Source organism: Leptidea sinapis, chromosome 12, assembly GCF_905404315.1.
Source record: "Leptidea sinapis chromosome 12, ilLepSina1.1, whole genome shotgun sequence".
NCBI lineage: Eukaryota > Metazoa > Arthropoda > Insecta > Lepidoptera > Pieridae > Leptidea > Leptidea sinapis.
The window spans coordinates 3,187,631-3,215,342 of record NC_066276.1 but is presented as its reverse complement, the minus strand read 5'-3'; the positions used below and the strand labels follow the sequence as shown (position 1 = coordinate 3,215,342).

The window sequence follows — 27,712 nt, the reverse complement described above, 5'->3', positions numbered from 1 at the left end:
ACAGGGCAATTGACTAGTACCAACTTACCCCAGTCATTGAAAATGGGTGCTACATAGCTTTAAATGAGTAGTTACACCTACTTGTATTAAGCTCGTTACTAATGCTATGTACCACATGGCTTTATTAACTGGGGATAGAACTAACATTGACTAAATAGAAAAATAAAATACTTTTATTATTTTAATTATTTTATTCTAATTCTTACTTTTAAAATAAAAATTTAATATAATTTATACTGATCTCAAAAAACATTGAAAAATTCAATAACTTATTTATGTTTCTCACATTCTCAATCGAAAATAGAGATTCAATAATACATTTACTTTTTGACAGAATAATTTTTTAACTATATTCGCTCAATATACATAATGTAGGTACATAATTCATTGATCTAATATTCTATGTTGACTGTCCAATCTGACTGAATTCACAAACACTTCTAATCTGGGGTGAACAGCCTAGTAGTAGTAGTAATAGAAATTCTACCGAATATGTTGGATCTAACAAGTTATGCAGTAAATCGATTTATGTACATGACCACAAAACTAGCAATATACTATAGATTCCAGTACACTTCTTACACAGTTTTCTTAAAGTAATGACTTACCTTAGAAGTAAAATGTGTTCTTTTTGAAAAAAGTTCACTATTCTGTCATTGTCACATCACAGAAAAAAAAATTGAAAAAAATTCCATCTATTTTGTAATAATACTAGCTGAACCAGCAAATGTTGTATTGCCATATAAAGTAATTAAATGAAATTCAACAACAAACATTTTTGAGGTATAAAAAAGATTCTCAGACGTACCAAATATATTGTACTACAATTATTGTATTTGATTGCTACCTTGCAACCAATAGAACTTTCGTAGTTTTGTGAATGGAACGGAATAATGTAAAAATAGTGATACAAAAATAGTACAACTATTTTCGATTCGATTTATCGATAAGATTTAAGTTGTATGTATTTTTCAATGCTGAATCATTAAATAAAAACAAAAAATTTTGTCCAAAAATTTAAAAAAAAGTTAAGGGTGAACAACCCTTATCACTTAGGGATATGAAAAATAGATAGTAGCCGATTCTCAGACCTACTGAATATTCATGTAAAATTTATGGTAACTTACATTGTGACAAGAGAATTTTATTATATATGATAATAGTTTTATATAATAATACTTAATCACATAATCAGACAGTATTCCTACAGAACGGCCTAGGCCCGTGATAAACAGGCTCAACAATTTTAAAGATTCATTATTCGAAATTATTTACTTGACATTAAAATTACATCCTGGTTTTCTAAATAATACTCAGTTCAGTATTATTTCATTTACAGTTGTGCTTTTCAAGTGGGTCACTTTACAGTAAGTACTTGCAGTACAAGGAACTTATTTTTAATTTAAAACAAATTCGAAATATCAGAATAACAACAATATGACGTCATACACAAGACGCCATCACAGTCTGTAAAGTTTATCGACTTAAAATCGCAAAAAAATAATGTTCGGGTTTTATAAAATATAAAATACAGTATTCATGTTGAATAGACATGAAATCAATCATTGTCTTACATTCAGTTAACTAGCCTTTTGGCGATTTTTTCCTCACAGCAAGTTATGTACCCATATATTTTCTAGTCGTGTTCCACCACTGAAAACATTTAAATATACACACACAGTACTGTCACTACTTAAATGTTAACTTCACTCATTGAATCACTTCAAAACCGAATAATCAAGTGTCACTCGAGATATAGTCACACACCGTTCAACGGTGCTAGTAGTATCAGAGATTAAAGTTATCAAGTCTCAGTCTACCCTCATGTTCTGTCAAGAACAACAGGTCGGCCATTGTTTGTTCACATATCGCCTCCTCCGCCTTTTCAGACATCTGTAACAAAAAGCAGGAATGAAAACCGAAATTGTACACTAAGGATTGTTGGCTATGAGATGATCTACAAAACAAATGTGTTACGAAATTTACAAGAATTGTTAAAAAACGTTTGTGTTCCATATTTTTATTTAAAAAAAACAAGCCCGCTGAGATTCTTGCACCCGTTTCTTCTCAGATCTGAGGCAGTCTTCTTTTGAATGGAATTGACGTTCAATAAGTGTTTTTGAATCCTATTTTGAATAAAAATATTTGAATTTGTATGTGTGATTAACAAGAGCTGGTGCAAAGCTGTAAACACTAAGGATTGACCATAGTTAACAACAACTTGTTAACACAATACATGGCAGATATTGTGTGTGATAAATTGAGTTTGCCTTTAGGATCATTTCAACAATAAAAATATGCAGTGAACTGAGCAACCTTTTATACTATTTTTAGTTGAATCCCTGTACTCAGGTGTACTGAAACAAATCTGTGATATTGTAGATGTCTATGGGCGGCTTACACTAGTTCAATAATATAAAAAAGTAGTTAATCGATAAAACAGCATCAATTGAAGGTGTGTTCATCACTTTTAAGTTCCTGTTACCCTATTGTTGCGACAGAGAGCATCGGGATCAGTCCAACACGCTTTCAGTTATAATTTTTTATAAATAAAATACTTTAAAAAGTATTTTATTTAAGTTTATTATGAAAATAAGGGACGAGACGAGCATGACGTTCAGCTGATGGTTATTGATAGACCCTGCCCATTACAATACAGTGCTGTTCAGGATTCTTGAAAACCCAAAGAAACCCAAGAATTCTGAGTGGCACTACAATTGCGCTCGTCACCTTGAGAGATAAAATGTTATGTCTCATTTGCCCAGTAATTTCACTAGCTACGGCGAAACACAATAATGCTTACATATTACTGCTTCACGGCAGAAATAGGCGCCGTTGTGGTACCCATAATCTAGCCGGCATACTGTGCAAAGGAGCATTGATTATTAAGTATGATATAGTTTGACCAAAATCGCTGTACCTCGCCTTAAATTTGTGCGGGCGAACTGCGGGGAGGACAATAGACTTACAATGTACTAGCGGATAGACAAACAGCGTGCGAGAGAGAAGAACATCTTTAACGGATATACAGCCAGTTAGAAAAGGAAAGCGAATCTATAGTTAGGGTAGGGCGGGGCAAAAAGGTCCACCACAAATATCTCAAAAACAAGTGACGCATCGTTGTTGCTAACGATATGAGTGTAAAGAAGCGGTCGCGGGAGGAGTAACAAGCCGTCGCCAACCATCGGGCGACATCGCTTGCTTGAGATACACGGTCGTGTCTCCAAATTTTAACGTAAGTATTTTTTTTCGTTGTTAATATTTTTGGTTTCAAGGACTGATATTAAATTAACGATCCCTGAACATAGTTTTTAATAAATATATATTTTTTTGGTTTTTAAAGTGTATTGTCAATATTTACCCGCGGTCGGGGTAAAAAGGTCCAGTTGGTCCTTTTTACCTCACATCATTTACATATTGAAAAATGTATTTCAAACAGAGGTTGTGTTTACTTTATTAATTTAATAATTGTCATTCAGAATAAGATGAAACTGATTAAGATAAAACAGATAAACCAAAGCAATATCTCTTATAAGTAAAAAAAGTTAGAAGAACTTTTTTTGTTTAATGTTTATATCAAATTTATTATTATTTATAGTTATATTTTGTTTTTCGAAAAACAAATACACTTTTTATTTCCATTAAATCATCTGTAGTTATTATTTCAAGCAAACCTTTAAAATTAAGAATGAAATATTGGACCTTTTTGCTCCCTCGCTGTCCCTTTTAACCCTATGGGGCAAAAAGATACAGATGACAATGTCTAGAAAAACAGTAAAAAGATATATTTCGATAATGATATGAATCAACCAAGTATTGAGCCAAACATAGTTCGATAATTGTTTGTTTCATATATGTTGTTTGTTTTGATGTAGTATGTTTGGTTTTCGCAATATAATTGCTTAAAGTGAAATTGGACCTTTTTGCCCCGCCCTACCCTACTATAACATTTTTTGATTAACAAGTCGTAAACAATCAGCCACACTTGTCACCTTAGTATTTTGAATATAAAACCAACAGGTAATACACACATATTGACAAATCAAGATTGGTCAAGCATCATGGGGCTGTCTGGTCGTGTATACGTTAGTATATTTAAGTCTATGGGGACATACAGCAGGTCACTCCGCTCTTTCAACCAGTGTAAATGCTCTCGCTTCTGATAGCGAGTTAAAAACTGATATCTCTCATAACTCGTGAACTTTCGTTCCCCTCTCCCATTACAGCGCCTTCGGTCAAACTTTTAGATCATTTATACGTCTAGATAGACTATGACAGCTGTCAACCTCTATTGAGAGCAATTCACGCACACTAACACAAAGTGTCATACACAATGCGAGTGTAAGACGTAGCTTCTCACACACAGTAAGGTATTATTCTTGGCCTGTTTTTATTGGTTGTCTAACAGCAATAGACTATCTAGAGTCTAGACATATTAATCATCTATGGTCAAACTATACTTCAAAAATAAAGAGCTGCAGGCACAAAAAAAACATTTATATATCACTCACCGGCCTATATGAATGTTCGGTTGATGGCGGATACTTGAAATTGGGTCCAAAGTTGACACTGACAGTGGCATTCTTGTGCAATGACACAGACGGGTAGTAACAGCCCTGATACACATCTGTGAAAGCCTCCCCCTGACATTCACCATTCTTGAAGAAATATATCTTGCTCCCGGAGAGTTGTTTGAGAGCATTCAGAGATTCCTGGATATTGTCCTTGTCTTCGTAATACAGGTGACTTTTGAACTTCACTAACGGCTGCAATAATATAGATCAAATATCAGTGCAATTTTATCAACTATGGTTTTTTAGACAATATTTTGAGCAATTTGTTATATTTTTTTTAAATTGGGATTAATTACACAAATTAAATTTGAAAACAAAATTTAAAAGCCACAACCTAAGAGTTGAACAAAGACATAACAAGATTTATGAACTTTGCGTCACTCGAACGGTTGGCTCAGTGGAAGAGCGCTCGCTCGAAACGCGAGAGGTCGCAGGTTCAAGGTCCCGCATCGTTAAAAAACATCGTTTTCAAATTTAACTTGTGTGATATTTTGAGACTCTAGATTTACCTCTGCAAAGACGTATACAAAAAGTTCTTGGTGATAAGTTTAAAAACACGTCTAAACTACTCTAATAACGACAATACTTTAATAAGCGCCTTATATCGTTACACCCTATTTTGTGTGATAATGAAAAGTAATAAAATAACCCTTATTATGAACATTATAACTCTTAAAAAGGAAAAAAATTCAGCTACCCACAATTTACTTAAGGGTTAATAAATAATGAAATTTAACCCATGCATTGAAATGCGTTGATTTAAAGTGCATTGGTATGGAAACGGAGTACAATGAATACACGAAAGAACAAGTTCATTCTCGCCATTGGCTTTTCTAGAGTCTAGACTGTAATAAATATATACAGTTACTAGTGGACCCAACAGACGTTGTCCTGTACACACGTCTTAAATTTGAAAAATCTGTCCAGCCGTTAGGAGGAGTTCACTAACATACACATGAGCAGGAGAATTATATTATATGGACGTAATTGAGAATCTAAACCAATCTCAAATTCACTGAAACAAACAAAAAGTCATCAAAATCGGTCCAGCCGTTTAGGAGGTAGTTTAATTGGGAATCTAAACCATTCTCGAATCCACCTGAAGTCACACGCCAATCTCAAATACACTGGAACACATAAAAATATCATCAAAATCGGTCTAGCCGTTTTGGAGGTAGTTCAATTGTGAATGTAAACGATTCTTGAATCCACCCGAAGACACACATTAATCTCAAATTCACTGGAACACAAAAATCTCATCAAAATCGGTCCAGCCGTTCAGGAGGTAGTTCAATTGTGAATCTAAACCATTCTCGAATCCACCTGAAGACACACAGAAAGTTTCAATAAAATCGGTCCAGCCGTCTAGGAGGAGTTCAGTGACATACACACGCACACAAGAATTATATATATAAAGATGTATTGACTGTACACAAGTCATAGACTGTACACATTGTTGACAAGTGTCTACTTGGACAAACAATCCAGTTAGACAGGTCCAATTGGTCGTGAAAGAGGTCACTCGTCAAATTCAACTCGGAGGGGCAGCGTTCGGGAAGCTCCGTAAAATCTTCCCGTCACAAATACCACAGTGTCTGAAGACGAAGGTTTTCAACCAGGGTGTGTTGTCAGTGATGACTTACGGTACGCAGACGTGGTCGCTAACTATGGGCTTTATGAGTAAGCTCTTGGAGGGCAATGGAAAGGCCTATGCTTGGTGATTCTCTGCGAAATCGAATCAGAAATGTAAATGAAAACCAAAAACACCCACATAGCCCAAATGATTGCGAAACTGAAGTGGCAGTGGGCAGGGCACATAGTTCGACGGACAGATGGCCGGTGAGGCAGAAAAGTCCTCGATTGGCGACCACGTACCGGAAGACGTAGTGTTGGTAGACTCCCACTAGATGGACGGACGTTCTGGTGAAGATCGCCGGAATACGTTGGATGAGAGCAGCACAGGACCGATTGTCATGGAGGCTTTTTGGGGAGGCAAATAAATCTTCATTGGATAACCACTGTTTTGTCAAAATTTTTACCAAACCATGCCCGAAACAATATAATAATAAAATTGTCAAATTAAATGATCGTTAACGATAACTCACCCTATCCTTATAAGTATTGGGTGTATATTTGGTCGTCTCGCTGTCGGGAAGGACGATCAGAAAACCTAGCGTGTCACCCTCCCCGTAGCCGCTGCTGTAGTGCTTGCCGCGAGACTCGTGGAACCTGAGGGTTATAACCACCGGATCAGACAGAAGCCATACATGAATATTCCACAAATAATAGAAAATAAATCTACACAAATTACATTTATGAACGATGCGTTACTCGAACCCGCGACAATTCGCGTTCCGTGCGAAATTTTATTTTCAAATTTAATTTTGTGTAATTAATCCCAGAACTGAGTTTGATAGTGTCTGATCAAATACTATGTCTTCGGAATTCTTGCCGTTGATGGACGAACAATATCAAGAATTCTCGACGCTACTGCTACGTCCACAAAGACTGAATACTAAATCACGACAACTCCAGCTCCCGGTTCAGTGGATCGAGCTGATACGAGACCAGTGAAAAAAACAGTGCTCAGTTTTAATGTATTCTGTGGCCACATTATAGTCGCATTGTTCCATCAGACCGACCTAGTCCCCTTTCTGCTGCGCCAGGAGTAGCCGAACTTGTCGAAGCCGAGTGGCGCCTGCAGGTTGGCGTAACAACGCCCCCAGCCCAGTCTCGTGGCAGCTCCCTCTGGCATCTCCTCCACGCTCGCCTCCCAGTACCACACACCACGCGAGACACCTGGACACAACATTAACCACTATTAATGACGCCTGCACACCCGTTTAAGGCTCAATGATGATTGATGGTATTTACATGTACTGATTGTAGTGGCTTGACATCTAGTCTGAATTAAATGTGTTCACAATCATTGTAACTGTCATCGAAAGTGACATTATACGTGTGACATTAAGTACTAAATAAAGAACGGTAACCAGGAACGCCAGTTCCAACTCTCTATCGGCCATCGGTTGGGAGAGGACGTCCCCGGGTCTAGTGCTACTTACTCAGAACAGTTGTTTCACCAGTAACCAAACGTTAGACACAGAGATTACACAGATAATAATTACTAACATGCACTATATTACTTAGCGATTAATTATACTCCTTCCGCGAGCCAAAATAAAAATGGATAACAATGAAGATATACCTACGCACGTGTTTTTCACGTCGCATTACAATTTTCATATCTGTCAAAATAATAAGGCCTGCGGGAAAAATTGGGTGATTAAAGTTGGCTATGCTTGGCCTAAAAACAAACTGTAGACATTGGAAATAATGTTTGGATTTTGGCTCTGTAGGGAATATCAAAGGTCAACGGCCGACTTTAATATCGAAGTACCCACCTACGCTCATTCTCGGTATATTTTTCAGATTTTTTTTTATATGAGAGGCGGCAAACGGGCAAGAGGCTCACGGGATGGGGAGAGGTGAGGCAACCGCCCATGGACATCCGCAACAACAGGTGTGTCAAGAAATGCGTTGCCGGCCTTTAAGATGGGAGTATGCTTTTTTCTTGAAGGTCCCTGAGTCGTATCTGTTCGGGAACACCGCTGCCGGTAGTTGATTCCACAAAGTGGCTGTGCGAGGCAAGAAATTTCGAACAAAACGCGCGGTTGTGGAATGCCAGACGTCTACGTGATGCGGATGGTACTTTGCACGTAATGTCCGATGGTGCAATTCGGCCGCTAGAATCAACCCGAACATCTCCTCTGACCACTCCCCGTGATAAATGCGGTAGATGATGCAGAGAGAACCCACATCTCTACGCAATGTTAGAGAATCAAGCCGATCGGAGATGACTTGATCGTCGATGATTCGAGTCGCTCTTCGTTGTATGCGGTCAAATGGAAGAAGCTGGTACTGGGGAGCACCCGCCCAGAGGTGAGAACAGTACTCCATGTGAGGCCAAATTTGCGCCTTATAAAGTTGCAGGCGGTGGCTTTTAGTGAAGTACTGTCTCGCCTTACTGAGTACACCAAGCTTTTTAGAGGCCAGTTTGGCCTTCTCTTCCAAGTGACCACGGAACTGAACGTCGCTCGATATATCGACGCCAACGCAGTGAGCTATAATTAATAATTAATTGATCGCAGTGAACTCGACCGCTTGTATATTTGCCTTAAATCTTTTTAAAACAATTAAAATACTGTTTAGAAAGGACACTTGTTTGGAATAACTTTAAAAAGTAAAAGAAATACATAACCCTGTTTTGTGCTAAAGAGCCGGTTTATATTGAATAAAGGCATACGAGGCATTTATTTTCTCAAAATTGATTGCTTTAGAATTATTTTTAATGTCATTTCTAATATACTAGATACTACTACCGTTTCGGAAACAAACGGCGCTCTGAGAGAGAAGAAGCGAATTACTTGGAAAAATGCTTGCTGTAAAAGGCAATATGAGATGTACATTGTAGTAGCATCTATGAAATGCTCACAGCCGATGATTATTGCAGATAATTCTAAACTTGAATATTTTCTTAGTGATTGGTCACTCAATTCTCCATGGAACTGGATTGTTGACAGTGTTATGTGCTTGGTAGTAAACGACCTGTATAGCCGAGTGGTTAGCGATCCTACCTACTAAGGTAGAGGTCCCGGGTTCGAATCCCGGTAGGTGCAAGCATTTATAAGATGAATATGGATGTTTGTTTCCGAGTCATGGATGTTCAAATGTATTTATGTATGTTTAAGTAAGTATATTGTATTAAATATATCATTGTCTTATAACCCATAACACAGGGTATATATGCTTAACTTGGGGCAAGATAATTTGTGCAAAAAGTGTCAAAATTATTATTATTATTGGAGGTTGTTATTGGAGGCTGTAACACTCACCATGTGTGGCCCTGACCATGCAGTACCCCTTCTCGCCGGTCACAGCCAGCCGGTCCTCGGATATCTTCAGCTGCGGAGCCCGGTCGTGGAGAGCCAGTAGCACCCCGCTGGGACACAGCGACCGATACAACCAGCCCGGGATGGGCTTCCCACTCCACTCGTGGCTTTCGTCGAACTCCTTCGATTATTTTATTATTGATACTATTAATATTTTTATGGGGATAAGTGACGGAGCGAGTAGATAGAAAAAAGAAATGGCGACTGAGTTTCTTGCGCTCGTTCTTCTCAGGTGTGAAGCATAAATGTTAAATTAAAATGAAAATTGAAATCTGATCGCATTTTGTTTTTGTTCTATATACTGTCACTGCGTAGCTTTCAGCTGATGTTAATTGATATGCCCTACGTATTACAATGTAGTGCCGCTCAGGATTCTTGAAAAACCCAAAAATTCTGAGCGGCACTACAATTGAGGTCGTCACCTTGAGACATCAGATTTTAAGTCTCATTTGCCCAGTACTTTCACTAGCTACGGCACCCTTCGGACCGAAACGCACTAATGTTTACACATTACTTCAGACCGAAACACAGTAATGTTTACACATTACATTGCTTCACGTTCACCCATAATCTAGCCGGCTTCCTGTGCAAAGGAGCCTCCCACTGGTATTACCTTGTGTAAAGTGCATAGATATTAAAGAAAACTTATTATCAAGAAAACATTATTTTACTAAGAATCATAAGTTTCATCCTATAAAACGAATCATAAATATTCTAATTTTAATATTTTAAGATATACATAATAATAATAGATATGTATTAAAATCAGTTATATTATCCGGCTATTAAGTTTAAAACTTCATTGTGCAGGTAATATTAAATATTATCCATATATATTCACAGTTTGAGAGAAGTATCTATTCTCCATTCCTGTTGACAACGCCACTTTAACTGAACTTGAGTTTTGAATTGATAATTTTATTTCTTTTTGAGGGGAATTGATATTATTTTTTGTAGTACTCAGTCCTTAGTACTCAACAAAAGCAGCTCTTCGAATCTGTGGTTGTAATAATAAATAGTAGTTAAAAAAACAACAAACACCCTTTTTTTAGAAAACCGAACAAAAAATAGAAAATATTACTTACTTTTTAACCGACTTCAAAAAGAAGGAGGCTATCAATTCGATCAGTATTTTTTTATGTATGTACACCGATTACTCTGAGATTTATGATCCGATTTACGTAATTCTTCTTTAGTTCGATGCAGAATAGATGCCATTTGGTCCCATAAAATTTTTATATAGTTTGGCCCAGTAGTTTTCATTTTATATGAAAATTTTTGTCTATATCGATGATTTAATTGTTTTTTGTGTGCGGCTTTTTTATGAGTCTTCATTCAGGTTAATTATATATTATTATTTAATGACACTAAAAAGTAAATAATTAAAAAAAACTGCGTTTAAAAAAACCGACTTCAAAAACGGAAAAGTATGAAATAACTAAAAATTTAATTTAATACAACCCGTATGCAAACCTTTACCTTGAATGTTAATAAAGTACTATTATTTATATGTTAGTTGTTGCATAAGAGGTGTATTAAATTAAATTTTTAGTTATTTCATGCTTTTCCGTTTTTGAAGTCGGTCCTACTTACGATAGATGAAAATGATATAAATGAACAAAATATTTTTTTGCAAATTGAAAAATGGAATAATTTATCAAATTGATATTGTCATCGGTCTTCGATAAATCTACGAAGTTTAAACGAAATCTGGCCGTTTAAAGTGGGTCAAATTCGAGCCCAAATGAGTGAGGTTACAAACTAACATATATACAGGTGAAGCTAATAAAAAGCAAAGTGTAAGAATATGTAAATGACGTTGCAGGCTTTTTTAAATTGGAATATAAATTATTTGAATTTGACTGGTGATCAATGATCGCTGACTCACCTGACGAAAGGGCGCGTGTGGATCGGGTTCGGCAAGTATATACCGATAGCCATCCTTGTTGAAGGGATGTTCAGTGGGATACCCGTGGGAAGGCAACTTGAGTGTGTTTATATCACTAGACCTGCCCTTTTTGCCCACTGGCGCTCCGGCCTCGATGCCCACTGCTGGACGGCGCTTGCCTTGACGGCCCTTCACGTTGCCCGCAAGTGGAACTGAAATATTAAGATAGAACTACTTAATAGTTTATCTTAAATTAAGTGTATTTAATAGGCCAGCAACACATCTCATCATGTTGCGGATGTCCATGGAGGAATGTGTTTACAATTTCCATCAGGTGAGAGCATTGCCAGATTACAAAGAGCATTATAAGATCAAAATCAGCTGATATTTTGACAGTCTGTATTGCTAATTCCCCTATAACAACAATAATAAATACCAAGATAGCGAAATCCAAAATGATCTGCATGCAAAATCAAAGTGTTTCTTGTACAAAAGTTTTCTTAAGTACCTAAGGTTATTTCTATCATAGAGTCTGACTTATTTATTAGATATTATTTTATTTTAATTACAAATCCTCCGGTCCTATTGCGACTTGAACGCTCAGCATTCTAAAAGTGCGAACAGGTTGAACTAGTATACGGGTCCAATGATACGCACACTTCTTAAATAATACTTTAATAGTATGCAATAAATACAAATTTATAAGTCAATTCGGCGGATAGAAGGATCAAAGAAGGGGTACGGTATGAAAGAGAACTGCGTCCCCCTCCTACCAGCAAACTCTACGGTAGTAAAATACGAGTACCGGTTCGCTCGCTTACATATCGGTATTCGCATTGAGGCATGTCATCTACATATTACACGTGTTTCGACGTGTTCTCATGTCACAACTCAATTTTAGTACTAATTATTTTTTTTTATCCATTTTGTATTATTTTGCTCGAACAATATGTACCGATTTTTTACTATTTTATTCGAACATAAGATTGCGTACTGACTGTGCTGTAAAGTACCTACTGTGCATCAATATCCTATAGTAAATTTTTGTGTTATTTCGTCACGGACGAGTAAATACAGAAGGACACCGTGTCACCTTACATAACAGTGAACATAGCCCCAAGCATACACTTACACTAATACAAGCCGATCGGCCGCCACTATGAAATTTGCTATCGTCTGTGACAGATCAGTTTGCGTCGCAATAAAATATTTAATAAATGCCGTCGTGCGTTGTGAAAAAGTGTAAAAACAATACTATAAAAGTATTTGTGGATACATGATTATTTAAGGGTGAAAAAAATTGTGTAACTGGTATACCCCGTAACCGCACACACACTAGCATAAAGGTTTGCACTTGCTAATATCACGGCGCGGAGTCATTTTTTCTACTAGTCCGTGGCAGCCCTTAGATATTTTACCACTAGACGTAGTGACAGCGTTGCAGGTATTTAGCGAAAGAACAACGGAGTTGACCCACTATTTACCCACTCATATGATAGATAGATTATAGGGCCCTAACCATCACACTTGAATCATAAAAGGAAACTTAAACATAGCATAGAGTTGGTCAATCCACGTCAATTAAGTATTTATCTTATCATTAATCTTCTGGAGTGACATTGCGAAACAACGACTTATTTGTACATACATAGGTACTTGAATTTTATCTAATGAAATATACAAACTTTTATTTAATGAGGCTAAGCCGATTGTAATAAAAACCGACCTCATTCCGCGAGTCCCTCGCCACTTACATAACGTAAGCACCACATCACTGCTGTAGTGTAGGCGCACCACAAATTTCTAATAACTTTAGATATTTCACTCGGTGACAATTTAAACATGTGTAATTCGGACTAGTCGAAGGTTTCCTTACCGTCGGGCGTTGTACATGATATTATAACACTATAACATGAAATAAAAGAGTGGCAATGAGTTTCTTGCTACTTCTTCTCATTAGCTCAACCCTTTACGAAGTAGCGGTACATTCAATAAGAAAAATATTTTATTTTTTTGACATTCATAAGTGTCATTTTCGTGACCTACTTGAATAAACTGATTTTGATTTGATAACACATCAAAAAAACTTTTGAATAAGAAAGATGTTTTTATTCATTTAGTGGCCATAATTATTGTTTTTATACAGGGTGGTTTTTTGGTAAAGGGCGGTGATGGCCAAGTCGGAAACTACCAGACTTAGAGGAAAGTCATGAAAGGCGTCATGCACTCGATTTATAAGACTTAATAACTGCATATTTAGTTTTTTTTTTTAATTTCTTGATTTTTTTGACGGAAATCGACTCGAATAATTTTTCAAAAAAAATACACCTTTATTATTGGATCAATGGACTAGGTTGCTGATAAGGATCAAAAATTGCAAAGAAATTTATTGCTAAAAATTAAAGGAAATACCAAATTTCCTGTTATATTATTTTTACACGGAAGAAAATTCACCTCCTTTTCAAGCTTTTTCTTAGAAATTTTATTTTGTTTGTTGATATTCTATCGAGGATAAATCCTGTCATGGTACGAATACGAATGGCAATTTGTAAAATTTTTCTATTTGCTTTCATTTTTAGTTATACACATCATTGCAAAGATTGATTTTTATCAGCAACAGAGCCCATTAATTCAATAATACAGGCTGTAATTTTTTTGAAAAATCATTCGGGTCGAATTCCGTCAAAAGTTCAAGAAATTAAAAAAAAAACTAAATACGCAGTTATTCCTTTCTTTTAAATCATGCCCTCCTATCATGACTTTTCTTTAAGTCTCGCAGTTTCCGACTTGGCCATCACCCTTCTGAAAAAACCACCTGTATAGGCGATAGATAAAATACGGTTAAATCAAATCAAAATCACTTTATTCATGTAGGTCACGGAAATGACACTTATGAATGTCAAAAAAAGTTAATGAGATGCAACCCGCTGTAATACATAAGGACGGACGGACAATAAAAACGGGTTCCTGTTGGTTGCCCTTCAGATACAGAACCCTAAAGTTTATATTGCCAAATATATGCTTTACTGATTACTATATAATTTTTATTGGATGTTTGTAAGTCTATTTGCGAGATATTCCCAATTCGAGTGTCCTAAGACAACATACTGGGAAATCACAACCACTAAAATGTATATGCAATCTTTGAAATAAACAATATATACAATTTGCAAAGGCACTTACATATAGATTTTGCTATAAATGTAAATAAAATAAATAGCATATCCACTTTAATATCAAATCCCAAGTAAACAATTTTTCTTGTTTTTTTAATTATATGATGATACGATTATGATATAAAGCCAAAGTAATGAAAATAGAGTTGTCATCGGTTCTAAATTTGTGTGCAAATATTCCAGTAAGTCGGATGTTTTGAAGGTTATGAAAATTGCGTTGAAAGACTCATCGTTGGAATAATAATATAAATGCGCCAAAAATACATTATTATGAAGTACGGTTTCGGTGGTTATTTTCTTTAAACGGGCAATTCTTGTATATATATATATTCTGAATCTCAGAAACGGCTCCAACGATTTTCATAAAACTTACCATACAGGGGATTTCGGGGACGATAAATCGATCTAGCTAGGTTTCGATTTAAAAAAAATGTAGTTTTATCCGTGTTTTAATGAGAAACAGCTACAATACATTAGAATAGAAAGGTAAATTTCGCCACTGTACAAGACTAGAATAGCTCAGATGGTACATTGAGTGATCCGGAAAGCAGAAAAACCCCGGTTCGAATCCAGATGTCCTAGGAGTTCTTTTTGTTCAAGTTTTGTACATTCTTAATCCGAGCAAGGCTCGGTCGTGCGGATATTTTTATTATTAAATGCTTACAATTTCATTTTAATAATCAGATTGACTACATAGCTAAGGGTTTTATTGAAATTAAAACTTCTTTAGCGGTGTTGGGCACTTTTCTTAGAATGGGTATAAAATATTAAACTCGCGTCAGGACACGTGACCTGATCGAAAATACGTAAGATGGAGGGACTTGAGTCTTTTGCATTATGTAGTATAAATTGTCATTTTTGTGTACGATGGCGCAATAAATGAATATTGTATTTAACCACAAAAATGCTAGTACTTTTATACTGATAAATAAAGTAATTCGTGCGAAATAATTTCTTAACCATTCCAAAATATTCAAGGATGCACAACGTTAATGTCCAAGTTTACACTACTGCCGGCACGCCCGGAGTGTAACCCGACATTTGTATTTATATTTTATTTATATATACGGTTAGTCTTTATATAACGAACGAAGGAGAAGTAAACAGTGGAAAAAAAGAGAAAGGGAGCGAAGTGAGAACTTAAGCCGGTTTAAAAAACCGTAAGTAATTTATTCCCACACTTTACAAATAATACGGTCACTCTCAGTATATACAGTCAGTCTCGCCAATTACAAAAACTCAGGAACAAAACTTTTATACCTACGTACAAACAAAAATGTTTACGATAGTGCGCGCGGAAACGCTAGTCACCTTCTGAGGTACGTGAGGGGTTGAGACGGGGGAGGGCGAGATCGTCAAGACGCTGACAGAATGAGTTAGCTTGACGTTTGTCTACCTCCCCCACCCTGCCGCTCGCATACCTCAGGCGGTGACTAGCGATTCCGCGCACACTATCTGCCTTATTCATAATAAAACGCTTTTCGAAGGTATAAAGCTATATTAGTTAAAACGTGTTATAAGCCTATCGAACGTTCGATAAAATTCTTTATTCATATTCGTTATTTAAGTCTCCCATAACTAATACGTCTCTATATTACGCAATGTTGCCATTTCGTGCAAAAAACATGATTTTAACTAATGAACGAGGAACTGTCAATGGAAACAGACATGTTTTCAATGTCAATGGTTTGCCAGTTGTCAAAAGTCGATGTCAAAATAATTTAAAAACTTCAAAAATCAATGTTTTGAAGTCTGTCGCTTGTCAATCTATGACGGATATCCAACAACTTTGAGCGGGAAGCTATTTATCACATTACTTAACAACAGCTGATCGATGTCAGCCATGTATTTTTGCGTTCGAGTGCTTAAAATAGGTTTATAGAAGGGTCCTGGCTACTAAAGTCGCGTCAGCTTTATCAAAAAGATAATGAGCGTTTTAGCTCTAATATGCGAATATGAATACCATTTTTAAACAAGCGTATATTAGCGATGTTTCAATTCTCCGCTAAGATTATGAATAAGACAGTATAACACTATCTCACCAATTACAAAAACTCAGAACAAAACTTTTATAGCTACTTACAAACAACAATATTTACTAATACTTCGGTCGCCAATAACGAAATAAAACAAAACACAAAAACAATACAAGGCGTCGCGTCTTTCGAATGAAGAGGACAGAACCGGTTCCAAGCAACCTTGTGAAAAAATAGTCCGCAATAAAACAGATTTGTGGCTACCATGTTGTCTGCAGTGGCTGCTCGAAAATGGAGGGCGATTATCGACAAGACAACAACTACTTACAAGATTATCGTTGTACTTTTGCATCCCTTTTTACTTTGTTACATTTGTAAATATTATAAACGCATGGATATTCAAGCCTCAAACGAATTAATGAAAAAATGAAATTACCTTAGAATAGAAGTTCTTTGCATGTCAGTACAGAGTTTAACAGTGAATATTAAGAGGCTTGGTGCTAAGGCAATTAAATTACATCGATGTAAATAATATAACGTACGGGAGAGTTTCTTCCGCCGCTTCTTCTCTCGCAGAGCGCCATTTGTTTGCGAAGCGGTAGTAGTATTAGAAATGACATCAAATTCTAAAGGAATCAATTTTGAGAAAATAAATGCCTTTTTTAACAATCTTTTTATAAAACAATGGCATTCATTCGATAGTCTTAGTATTGAGATTGAGAGGTTCTCGGATTGAAACATAAGAGATATATTAAACCTGTTCATATTTTATGTACCTAAGCTGCTTTATATTTTCATAAAAAAATCATGAGTGATATGGAAAACGGAAAAGCAAGGTTAAGTATTGAATCGAACGATTTCAATCCAATAACTGCACACACACGAGTTGCACCTAACAGTTATAACGTTTAATAAAATATACAAAGGTATTATACTGAATTTTAATTGGCAGAATAAATTTCTGTAAATACTTTAACGAGTAAAACTATTTTAGCAACAAATATGCTGTACTTAAGCACATGTACATTGTACAATATTTTATATACGTCGTAGTTAGTAGAAACAATATTTAAATACCTACCTACGATTCCAAAAATTTAATTTACCACACGCTGATTATGTAAGTCTTACGTACAAGATTACTTCGGATTGTTTTCAAACAAGTTCTCATGCCTTAGAACTTGTTTTTAGTTCAAATTGTTTCAACTGCGATGCAAAATCTCAAGTAAATTACTGATGTACATAATGTACCAAGCAATATCGATAGGTATTTAATGCGAGAAATTCTCGAATCGAGGTTAATGATTGGATGAAACTGCTGTAGTGTCAGTCAAGATTCCGTAATTGCCGAGACCTAGATGTTTGACCAAATAATTAAGAATTACTGTATAATAATATCAATTTAAATTCCGACGCATAGATTCTTATCATGAGTACAGCGCTATGCATTTTTTCAATGTGATTTCATCTTATTACTATAAAGCTTCAAATACGTAACGCCAGAAAACCCGACACATAAACCTGTTTGAGTATAAACATTGAATAGCACTACACACAATATATTAACGACACCGTGTACAAAACCATAAAACACTTACGATCCATGTCGAATGCGCGTAATAATCACCAAAATTCGACACAACCGCCCGAGATAAGATAAGAAGACCTACCGTCTCAAATATACACACCTATAAACCAACAGTACATAATTGGATCAAATTGTTTTCATTACAATTGAAAAAATATCATCAATAATTATTATCGTGCAAATATATTAAAAAGATAACTCACCAGCCATAAAGTTCAAGGTTTAATATGGGTATTTAATGAATCGATAGAGAAATCGTCGTCAGACCGGCTATGTGAGCGTTGTACATCGAAATAAAGTACGTTATAGTTGGTGCGGGTGTGTGAGTGTGTGTTTACAAACACCACCGCGAGACAGAACAATGTCATTATTCAATGCTCTACAAATTTATGTCGCATTCGATGTTATTCTCTACTTTGCGTGTTGTTTTCATCGAGAGCTTGGGCGTGACGTAACACATAGGTACTTTACTTGGGAAAAAATTAAAATTCCATTGACAATTAATGATATTATTGGATTTCAATCCACACCATGCACTGAGTTACTGTTTTATTAAGAGTAAAAAAAAATATATAAAATTACTTTCAATCGATCACACCGCGACTGATGAATTGGAAACGTTTTTGTGAGTCTACTCTTAAATGTAGCACAACTTTTTTTTTTATTGAAGTAGGCGTTATTTCAGCGGAGATCAATAATTAGCCAAATGTCTCGAGTTTTCTTGAGTGTCAATTTTCTTGGGTGGCATCAGTCTCGTGACACAGTTTGGCGAGTCAACATTTCCTGAGGATGCCTCGTGTAGAGGCGAAACACGTGTCGAATTGTTTGAAGACGAATATTGGCGGAATTAACACTAAAGAAAACTCAAAACATTTGGGTAGCAAAAATATGCGATTAATTGGGAAATATAAAATTAAAAAATAAGTCTGTTAGTGACTTCCAGTTATGATCGCCCCTAGAATATTAGCCAGACCTCCAATAATGTAAACATTTTACTGTGCGCATACTACGTATTAAAACCGGTTTTATAATTTAGCGGTCTTATAAATTAATGTTACAGCGTCTAGTTGATACTTTGTTTCGGGTCAAGGTAAAACCTTGAACTCAACGAGTTGGTTGTGAATTCAAAGTATAGGATACTAATGAAGGATGTACTTAGAAACAAAGCTTTTTTTTATAAGAAAATGTACCCGACATGATAAAAGGCATTTATTTTCTCAAAATTGATTCCTTTACAATTTTGATGTCATTTCTAATATACTAGATACTACTACTGCGTGAGATGAAGCGGCGCAAGGAATTCTCCTAGAATTCTTTTTAATAACATATACCATATTGTACTGTCATTGCTATCGCTATAAAATAATCATAATCTAGTCCCAGGCTGTCCGATCACTTAGATTGATAGTAAGAGATGTGCAGTCTCTATTACAGTGCAGCGCCACTCAGGATTCTAGATTGAAGACAAAATTCTGAGCGAAATCGCAATTGCGTTTGTCACTTTAAGACAAACAAACTAAAAAATGGAACCCTTATAGGATCACTCGTACGTCTGTCTGTCTGTCCGTCCGTCTGTCACAGCCAATTTGCTACGCTGGACAAAATCAGGTGAAATTTGGTAAGATGGTATACAAATGCGCAAAGTAAATAACTTTTTGTCATTTTCGGGGGACATAATATTAGGAAATAAAAAAAAACTTCTGCTAACCTTACTGTGTCATGTATCAAATGAAGGGGCTCGTTGTAGGGATCTCAAATATTATATTTTTAATATTTATAAATATTTTATTCACGAAAGAAGACGAAAATTGACCAATGCCCCCCACAACCCTTCTCCAAAACTACTGAGCCTAAAATTTTGAAAAAAATATATAATATAGTTCACCGCTTGTAGATTACAGGTATATCTATAAGAATTCTACCAATTGATAATAAAGTGAAAATGGGTTTGGCATTGTACGGAACCCTCTTCACGCGAGTCCAACTGGCACTTGGCAGGTTTTCAGGCAGGGCATCTTGTAAAGTTCCCTGTAAAATCTTGCATCCTTACATGCTAGGGGACGCGTCACTACGTCGGGAGATGACGAACGCCTTGTGCTAGCGGATTGAGGACACGTGAGAACGAGGCAGATCGCTCATGAGAATATACTTTTTTTTTAATGGAATAGGAGGACAAACGAGCGTACGGGTCACCTGTTGTTAAGTGATCACCGCCGCCCACACTCTCTTGCAACACCAGAGGAATCACAGGAGCGTTGCCGGCCTTATACTTATACTACGAGAGCAGCGGTATGAGACGAGTGGCAAGAAATGTCAAACGAGCCACACCCGCGGAAAGAACAATCAGACTACTCTGTTCAAGAGTGATACTCTTTGCCAAACTACAAGTCTGCTCCGACGTTGCTGAGAGAAGTTGCGCAGTAACAAAAAAATAGGGTCTCGGAGAAAGGAAATCGAACTTCAGAGCGAACTGAAAGCTTGGCGAGGTGTGTACTCTAATTATTAATAATTAATGTAAATCGGGTCTTTTCAATTTAATTTTTCGGTCTTTATGTTCTTCTATAACTGAAATACTTACCCCCTTATTCATAATGGTCCGCTAACTTTAAACAGCCGCTTAGGAGTGTTTTTTCTCATTCTGACTTAGGTCAATAGAAGAAGACAGAGTGAGAATTAGCAATGCTTAAGTTAGCAGACTATTATGAATAAGGGGGTATAATTCAGTGATCATCTTGATTAAAATTTCTCTAATAATAAGAACAGAATATATTTAGGCAAATGTTAGATTACATCCCTAATATCGTATCGGTATATACCACCAATAAAGGTATAAAATGATTTTTTTTTATTAATTCCTCTAGAATTCTTTTTGATGTCATTTCTTGTACTACTGCCGCTTTAGAAGCAAATGGCGCTATGAGACAGATGAAATGGAGCGAGGAAGTCGCCCAGCATTCTTTTTTACGCTCTTTTTAATAAAATATACAATATTATACTGTCATTGTTATTGCTATACAATAATTATAATCTAGTCCCAGGCTGTCCGACCACTTGATATTCCGCTATGGAGTAGTAGGATTTACAACAGAGCAATTTTTCGATAAAACATTTAAATTTATTTATAAAAGTGTATATGTACATTTACCCTTATAGCTATTATGTATTGTACTAAATCTTGATACCAACATAATCAACTAATGACGTAATATCAGAGCTGCCAATATAATAAACATATAGGGTTGGTATCAATCCAAAATTTTTATCGATAATAATAAATATTTAAGAAACTTATAAACTATTTTAAGATCAATAAAGTTATTAAACTAAAATATAGATACCATAAAAATGAAATAAATACAAAAAATAATAATTTAAAATAAAATATTGACAATCGATAAAAAAGTGTCAAACACTACAGATAGATTATAATATTATAATTTTTGCTCTAGATGAATTAAATCAATATTCTATCACTTTAAGCATTCTTTATTAACTAATTATTTGTTGGTTAATGCTTAGCTTTCTTTATCCAAAAAGAATTTAGCCATTAAAATTCTCTTACTCCCATCTGACGGGCCAGATTTTAAACCACATATTGTACAAATTTTATATAGCTTAGAAATGCCTTACGCATTTATTCTATAAATAATTAAGCAAATTACCCTGAATAAAGTAAAAGAAATCAAAAATTCGCAACAAAAATGGTTAACAATCACTTTTATTTTGAATGAATGACATGTCACATGACACTCAAACCAAAACGAACAAGAGTCGAATATATATTATTAGAGCGAGACGGCGTTTGCCGCCATTATTTTAGTACAATTTAATATATTTTCAAGTTTATTAGAGAGTTGCGCCAACCTGAATAGTGTTCAGATTAGGCAAGACGCACGTCGCTCGGTCGGATTTGGCCTGATCTTTGTAATAAAGCGGTGAGTTAGACATACGAGGGGAACTTGTACCATCATTAAAAAAACACTACTTATGTACTTTTTAAATAATTTTGTAAACGAAAGAAGAGAGGGTGCTTTATCATGATTATGTAAAAAGTGTCTATATATTATTATGTATTCGGAAATAAAGCCACTATAATGGATAAGGATTAATTTATAATACTTAATATTGTATTTGTTTAACAGCTTTTACATAACTGCTATAAATTGGCAATTTTTTAAAATGTTACAATGGATATAGATTGTTAACCTTAAGAGAAAATATATGCCATCACAGACTTTTCTGTAGACCCACTGCATAAGATACACAATTTCACCAAATATTATTTTTTAATAACTGACAGTGTTTTCATTGAAAGTTCCCAGTTGGTTAATTTCTTCTCGACATCTTCAACAAATATCGCTAATGTATATAAAAATTTAACAAATCATAACATACTAAAAACTTCCTTGAGAACAATAATTCTATACATTGGTGAAAACAGTATAAAAATTAGTGCAATGTATTTGAGTGTATCGCGAACAGACAGACAGACAGGTGCGGCGGAGGACTGTGTTTTATAATATGTAGTGATTCTCGATGTTCGTTTTTATTATTTGTTGTCATTCCAACAATGTTCATACATACTATTCTGTCAAAATTTCATCAGCCTGACTAGTGTGGTTATGTGGTACAGACCACTGGAAATTTCCATTGCTAAATTGCTTGATTTCGATCCCTAAAAGCGTGAGGAAGTCGCCAGGTGACGCGTTGTCAAAAATTTCGCCTAGCAATTGATCAATAAAATTGTGAATTGTATGAACACACAATGTCATTTTTCAATGTCTTGATTATTATGGGATTATTTTTCTCATATATTTTTAAAATAACTACTTTATTAAAATAACTTGTTAAATACGGAAAGTGTGCCAAGAAGCTCCTTCACACATCTCATGGAAAACTCTTGTGAAGAGGTGGTAAATCGTGTAGCAGTAACAATAATTTGTCAAAGAATTTGACATCAGGACCCCAAGGGTACAAGTACACGGCTGTTTACACAGAAATATTGAAAAGAAAAATGTAGTTTCTTATCTGTAACCCCCAACGAATTACTGTAAATATAGATATACCATTGGCCTTCACTTCAATAACTTCATCTACAAGGCTCCGTAAAATTGCTAAATCTTTTAAAGTGGATTGTGTCATATTTTATAATAAACTCTCAAATAATAATATTAATATATTACCTGTCAAAAAATTTAAATGTATCGTAAAAATAAATTAACATCTTTTTGACTTTGACTTTAAATGTCAAGCAGGTAATTGCGGCAACTCGAAAAAATATAGAACTCATTTAGAAGTCAATCTGAACAAGCTTGCTCATGAGCTTCTTAATCTGAACTGCGAAAATGATGTCAAAGAACATGTGTTCTTTGAGCCAGACTAATAGAGAAACCAAATTGAATGAGTCCTTCTTGATGGAAAAGGGCCTCTGCAAAATAACAGAATATGAAGAAAAGAATTGTTATATAATAATAATAAATAAATTATAATATTGACACACTTTGACACAAATTATCTTGCCCTAAAGTAGGCATAGCCTGTACTATGGGTATAAGACAATGATATATTTAATACAATATCTTACTTAAACATACACGACTCGGAAACAAACATCTATATTCGTCATATAAATGATTGCACATTGGAGTCAAACCCGAGACCTCTGGCTTAGTAGGCTAACCATTATGGTTTATATATAATATGGCATTAACGGCTATATGGGTCGTCTATATGTGGAACATGATTGTATTTTCAGAAGAGTAAGATTTTTTATAGAAGGGGAAAAAATTCCAAATCGAAAGTGACTAACAATACCGACCTAGTAAGGTGGCCTTTGAAGTGAGAGTTTGCTCTCAGCTTGTAGGTCCCAAAATTTTATTTGTTTGCAAATACTGCAGCCACCAAATTATTAGAGAAAGTGATTGATTGGAGACCAATTCTTATCGCAGGTTAGAAATTCTTAATGAAAACATTATACTAAGCTAGAGTTCCCAGGATCCCGGTAGGTGCTAGCATTTATATGATGAATATGGATGTTTGTTTCCGAGTCATGGATGTTTAAATGTATTTATGTATGTTTACATAAATTTATGTATGTTTAAGTAAGTATATTGTATTAAATATATCATTGGGGCAAGATAATTTGTGTAAAAAGTGTGTCAATATTATTATTATTATAAATAAAGTAAATTAAATGTAAAATGTAATGATAATTGATTCAAAACTATTAAACTTTGTATTTATGAATCAACCATAGTCTATATTCAATTTGACATTGAAGAAACTAAATTGAAGCCAATATTTTTAATTAATTTTATTTTAGTTAGAGTAAAATAAAAAATCTGATAAAATCATTTGGTTTAAAAATATTATTTGTTTTCATGGGTTTTTATGGAGGAGGAAGACAATGGAGTGTGGTATCTTGGACATAGGTATCGATGGGTTCATGATGGTGTGATCACCCCGGCCCACCTACTCTTGTAACACCAGAGGAATCACAAATGTTGCAGGCTTAAAAAGTCACATAAACATTCATATTGGTACAAAGCGAGGATCAAACAAAGGTTCAATAGTGAGTGTCAATGAATTGTTGAAAAATATGTTTCTGAATGAAGATGTCTTCTACATAATAATGTTGGCAAGCCAGTATATTATATTCTGTGTTTCAGGTTTCAGGCCACTAGTATCTTCTATCTAGTATAGTTTAAACACTCTGTCCAATTGGGAGTGAGGATTTAAAGTCTGTGTTAGAAGAACATAGGTTTGATTTCAACAAAATAAATCTATGAAAAAAGAGGCGAGGAATGACATCACATCCTCAGTATTCAGTTGTTTTTTATTGTGATAAAAGCCACATAAAATTTGATGAAAAATAAAATATATATTTATATATGTATTATAATCACGAAGTTGTTTATAAAACTATCTACATAAGTACATTATTTTCATTGACCTACCAAATGTGTGGTACAATTCAGCTTAATAACAATTTTTAAATAGATTAAGTGATCTACCTGTATAGACGAGTGGTTAGTAATCCTACCTACTATGCAAGAGGTCCCGGGTTCGTATCTCGGTAGGTGCAAGCATTTATATGATGAATATGGATGTTTGTTTCCGAGTCATGGATGTTTAAAGGTATTTATGTATGTTTATATGAATTTATGTATGTTTATATGAGTTTATGTATGTTTAAGTGTGTGTCAATATTATTATTATTATCTACCATTCCATTTCTTTAAAAAAAAATCAACTCACCTGTTGCAACACCCATATCAGTAACTTTAAGTTGCCCTTGCTTTATCATAGCTTCATAATTAGGTTTAATATTTGTTAATTCCATGTTAAAAAGCCCAAACATGGGTCCTTGATTTGGATCATCCTCATATGTAAATAGGATTTGTATATCTTTGATTAGTGCCCTTTGCACTGTTGCATACCAAGATTGAGTTACTCTGAAAGTGACTAAAATTGTTAATTATAAGATAAATAGTTATATAAGATAAATAGTTAAATAAGATTTTTTTTTATTTAATAAGTTTTTAAATCATTCTGACAGCAATAGAAATTCAAAAAAAGAACAACATTGCAATTTGCTTTTAAAATATATTGGAGATATAATAACCACAAGACAAACCAAAAGTATATTTCCTAAGCACCTAAGGGATGTTTATTTTTTTTATTTGAATACATTTGTTTTTTAATATTCTTGCTATGATTTAAGCTGGTGACCACATTGTAAAGCCTTTAAGTATGTAAAATTATACATAGAATATTGACAACTATTTAATAATTATATGGTACACACTGCTTCCAATAATTGAATATATTACTGTTCTGTATGCTGATCTTTGCTTATTTTTATTTTGTGACAATTCAGCTTGATGCACCTCAAGTCAGATAATCTACCTAGACTAAAATTAAAAAAAATCTATATCCTCCTGAGGATTTATAATTTAAAAGTAATTCTTACCTCCGGGGCATAGTGGTCATGGCCTCCCAATATTGGTCAATGTATGGTATTATGTCCCGATCTTTACTAAACAATGATTTATTATTTCCATCCTTAAAACTTTCCTGTCTTAAATTTGCAATAGCAGTCAAACACATTTGTGGAAAAGCTAAAAAAACACATTTTCATAACTTACTAGTCCAACAGTGTTAAATAAACATGCAACTATTACTTATATAATTTATAAAACATTTATTTTCAGAACTAAAGAACAAGAGTGTTTACTTACGAGCTTGATTCTTCTTAAATGTTTCTAGACCAGTAGGTGAACAGTTCTTACAGATAAATAGATAATTTGTCATGAATGGAACCAATTTGCCCAGTTGATAGCCAATACACGATTCGTGGTACCATCTGTTACATGATGCACAAAGAAGTTCCACTATGTTAAGATTTCTTTCTTTGCCGCTAAAAGTAAAGAGGTTGTCAGTTGCGTAAATATACAGTTCCTGGCCTGAAATAAATTTATAAACTTTTTTATTCTTACCAGTAACAATTTCCCTGTGTATCATTACTATTTTTAGATCGATTTTTATCATTATCAGTAGACTTTTGAGATTCTGTTTGAATATTTATCGAATGTATAGCTGAAATGTCCATGGTATCTCCCGTCCTTTGTATAGTCTCAATACTTGAAGTCATTAATAATTAACATTATACACAAACGCTCAGCATATTTTTAATACTCGAGATAGATATTTTTATACATGTTGATTTCATAAACTTAGTTAAATGATCGTTTACAGTTTTGTACAGTAAAGATAAATACATATGATTTTTTTTTAAGAATGCCATAATGGCTCCGTCGTCTTGATGTCGACGATTCAGCCAACGTCAGGGTGGAGAGATTTTTTATTTCTATATGACAGCACCTAAGACTACTCTTGTCAAAACTATGGCTATCTAAAAGGGACACGTGGGGACTATTTCTATAGTGTAAATATTCTCTAATTTGTCAGCCTACAATCGTGATTTGGCTACCTTTATACTCTATCTATCTATAATGATTTGGGGAATGTTCCAATATGCACTGCGAGCGCTGCACAGTGCTATCACTTTAGAAAGATTCATTCCGTTATGGACTGACAGTATATTGCCGCAGAACCCTAGGGGCACGCAGGTAGAATATGACGTCATAAATCGCCGCCAAATTCTACTGTGAGCACTGCGTTTTCGAGGTACTCGCAGTACTTTGATCATGTGATCAGTCAAACCCACTCAAGGACATCTAACGTTTTATAAACAATACCTACAGTATAATACGAAAATTTTAGAGTTCTGTAAAAAGTTAAGATTAATAAATAAAACAATGGAAGAATTGCAGAAATTAACCTTATTAGACTATCTTAAAAATGTTCAATACGAGCTGAAAGTTACGCAGAAATTTTTCATCTTGCAAAGATCGTGAAAAACTACTTATATTATAAATTCAATTTACAATTAATATTAATTTAAATATTTTTAACTTGACAGCAGTAAGTACTTTGCTGTGTACTCCAACAACAGTTTTTTAATGAATTAGAGAACGTTAATACACTCATTTGAAT

At 34.8% G+C, this 27,712-nt stretch overlaps 1 protein-coding gene across 4 annotated transcripts; it reads right to left on the bottom strand.

Annotated features, from left to right (window-relative positions):
• Nucleotides 1-171: 171 nt before the first annotated feature.
• LOC126967045 (set1/Ash2 histone methyltransferase complex subunit ASH2) lies at nt 172-26,928 on the bottom strand. 4 transcript variants are annotated; one of them, XM_050811365.1, is made up of 10 exons: nt 26,653-26,928; nt 26,395-26,573; nt 26,127-26,274; nt 25,412-25,608; nt 11,415-11,626; nt 9,470-9,647; nt 7,217-7,373; nt 6,680-6,803; nt 4,512-4,766; nt 172-1,893 (listed from the first exon to the last, which is right to left on the bottom strand). In XM_050811365.1, exons 1-10 carry the CDS (start codon nt 26,805-26,807, stop codon nt 1,789-1,791), a joined length of 1,710 nt encoding a protein of 569 aa, XP_050667322.1. In that variant the 5' UTR covers nt 26,808-26,928; the 3' UTR covers nt 172-1,788. The 4 variants fall into 4 exon arrangements, with proteins under 4 accessions (XP_050667322.1, XP_050667323.1, XP_050667324.1 ...); XM_050811366.1 differs by lacking the exons at nt 25,412-25,608; nt 26,127-26,274; nt 26,395-26,573; nt 26,653-26,928 and adding an exon at nt 18,358-18,730; XM_050811367.1 differs by lacking the exons at nt 25,412-25,608; nt 26,127-26,274; nt 26,395-26,573; nt 26,653-26,928 and adding an exon at nt 18,165-18,229.
• Between the last annotated feature and the right edge of the window lie 784 nt (nt 26,929-27,712).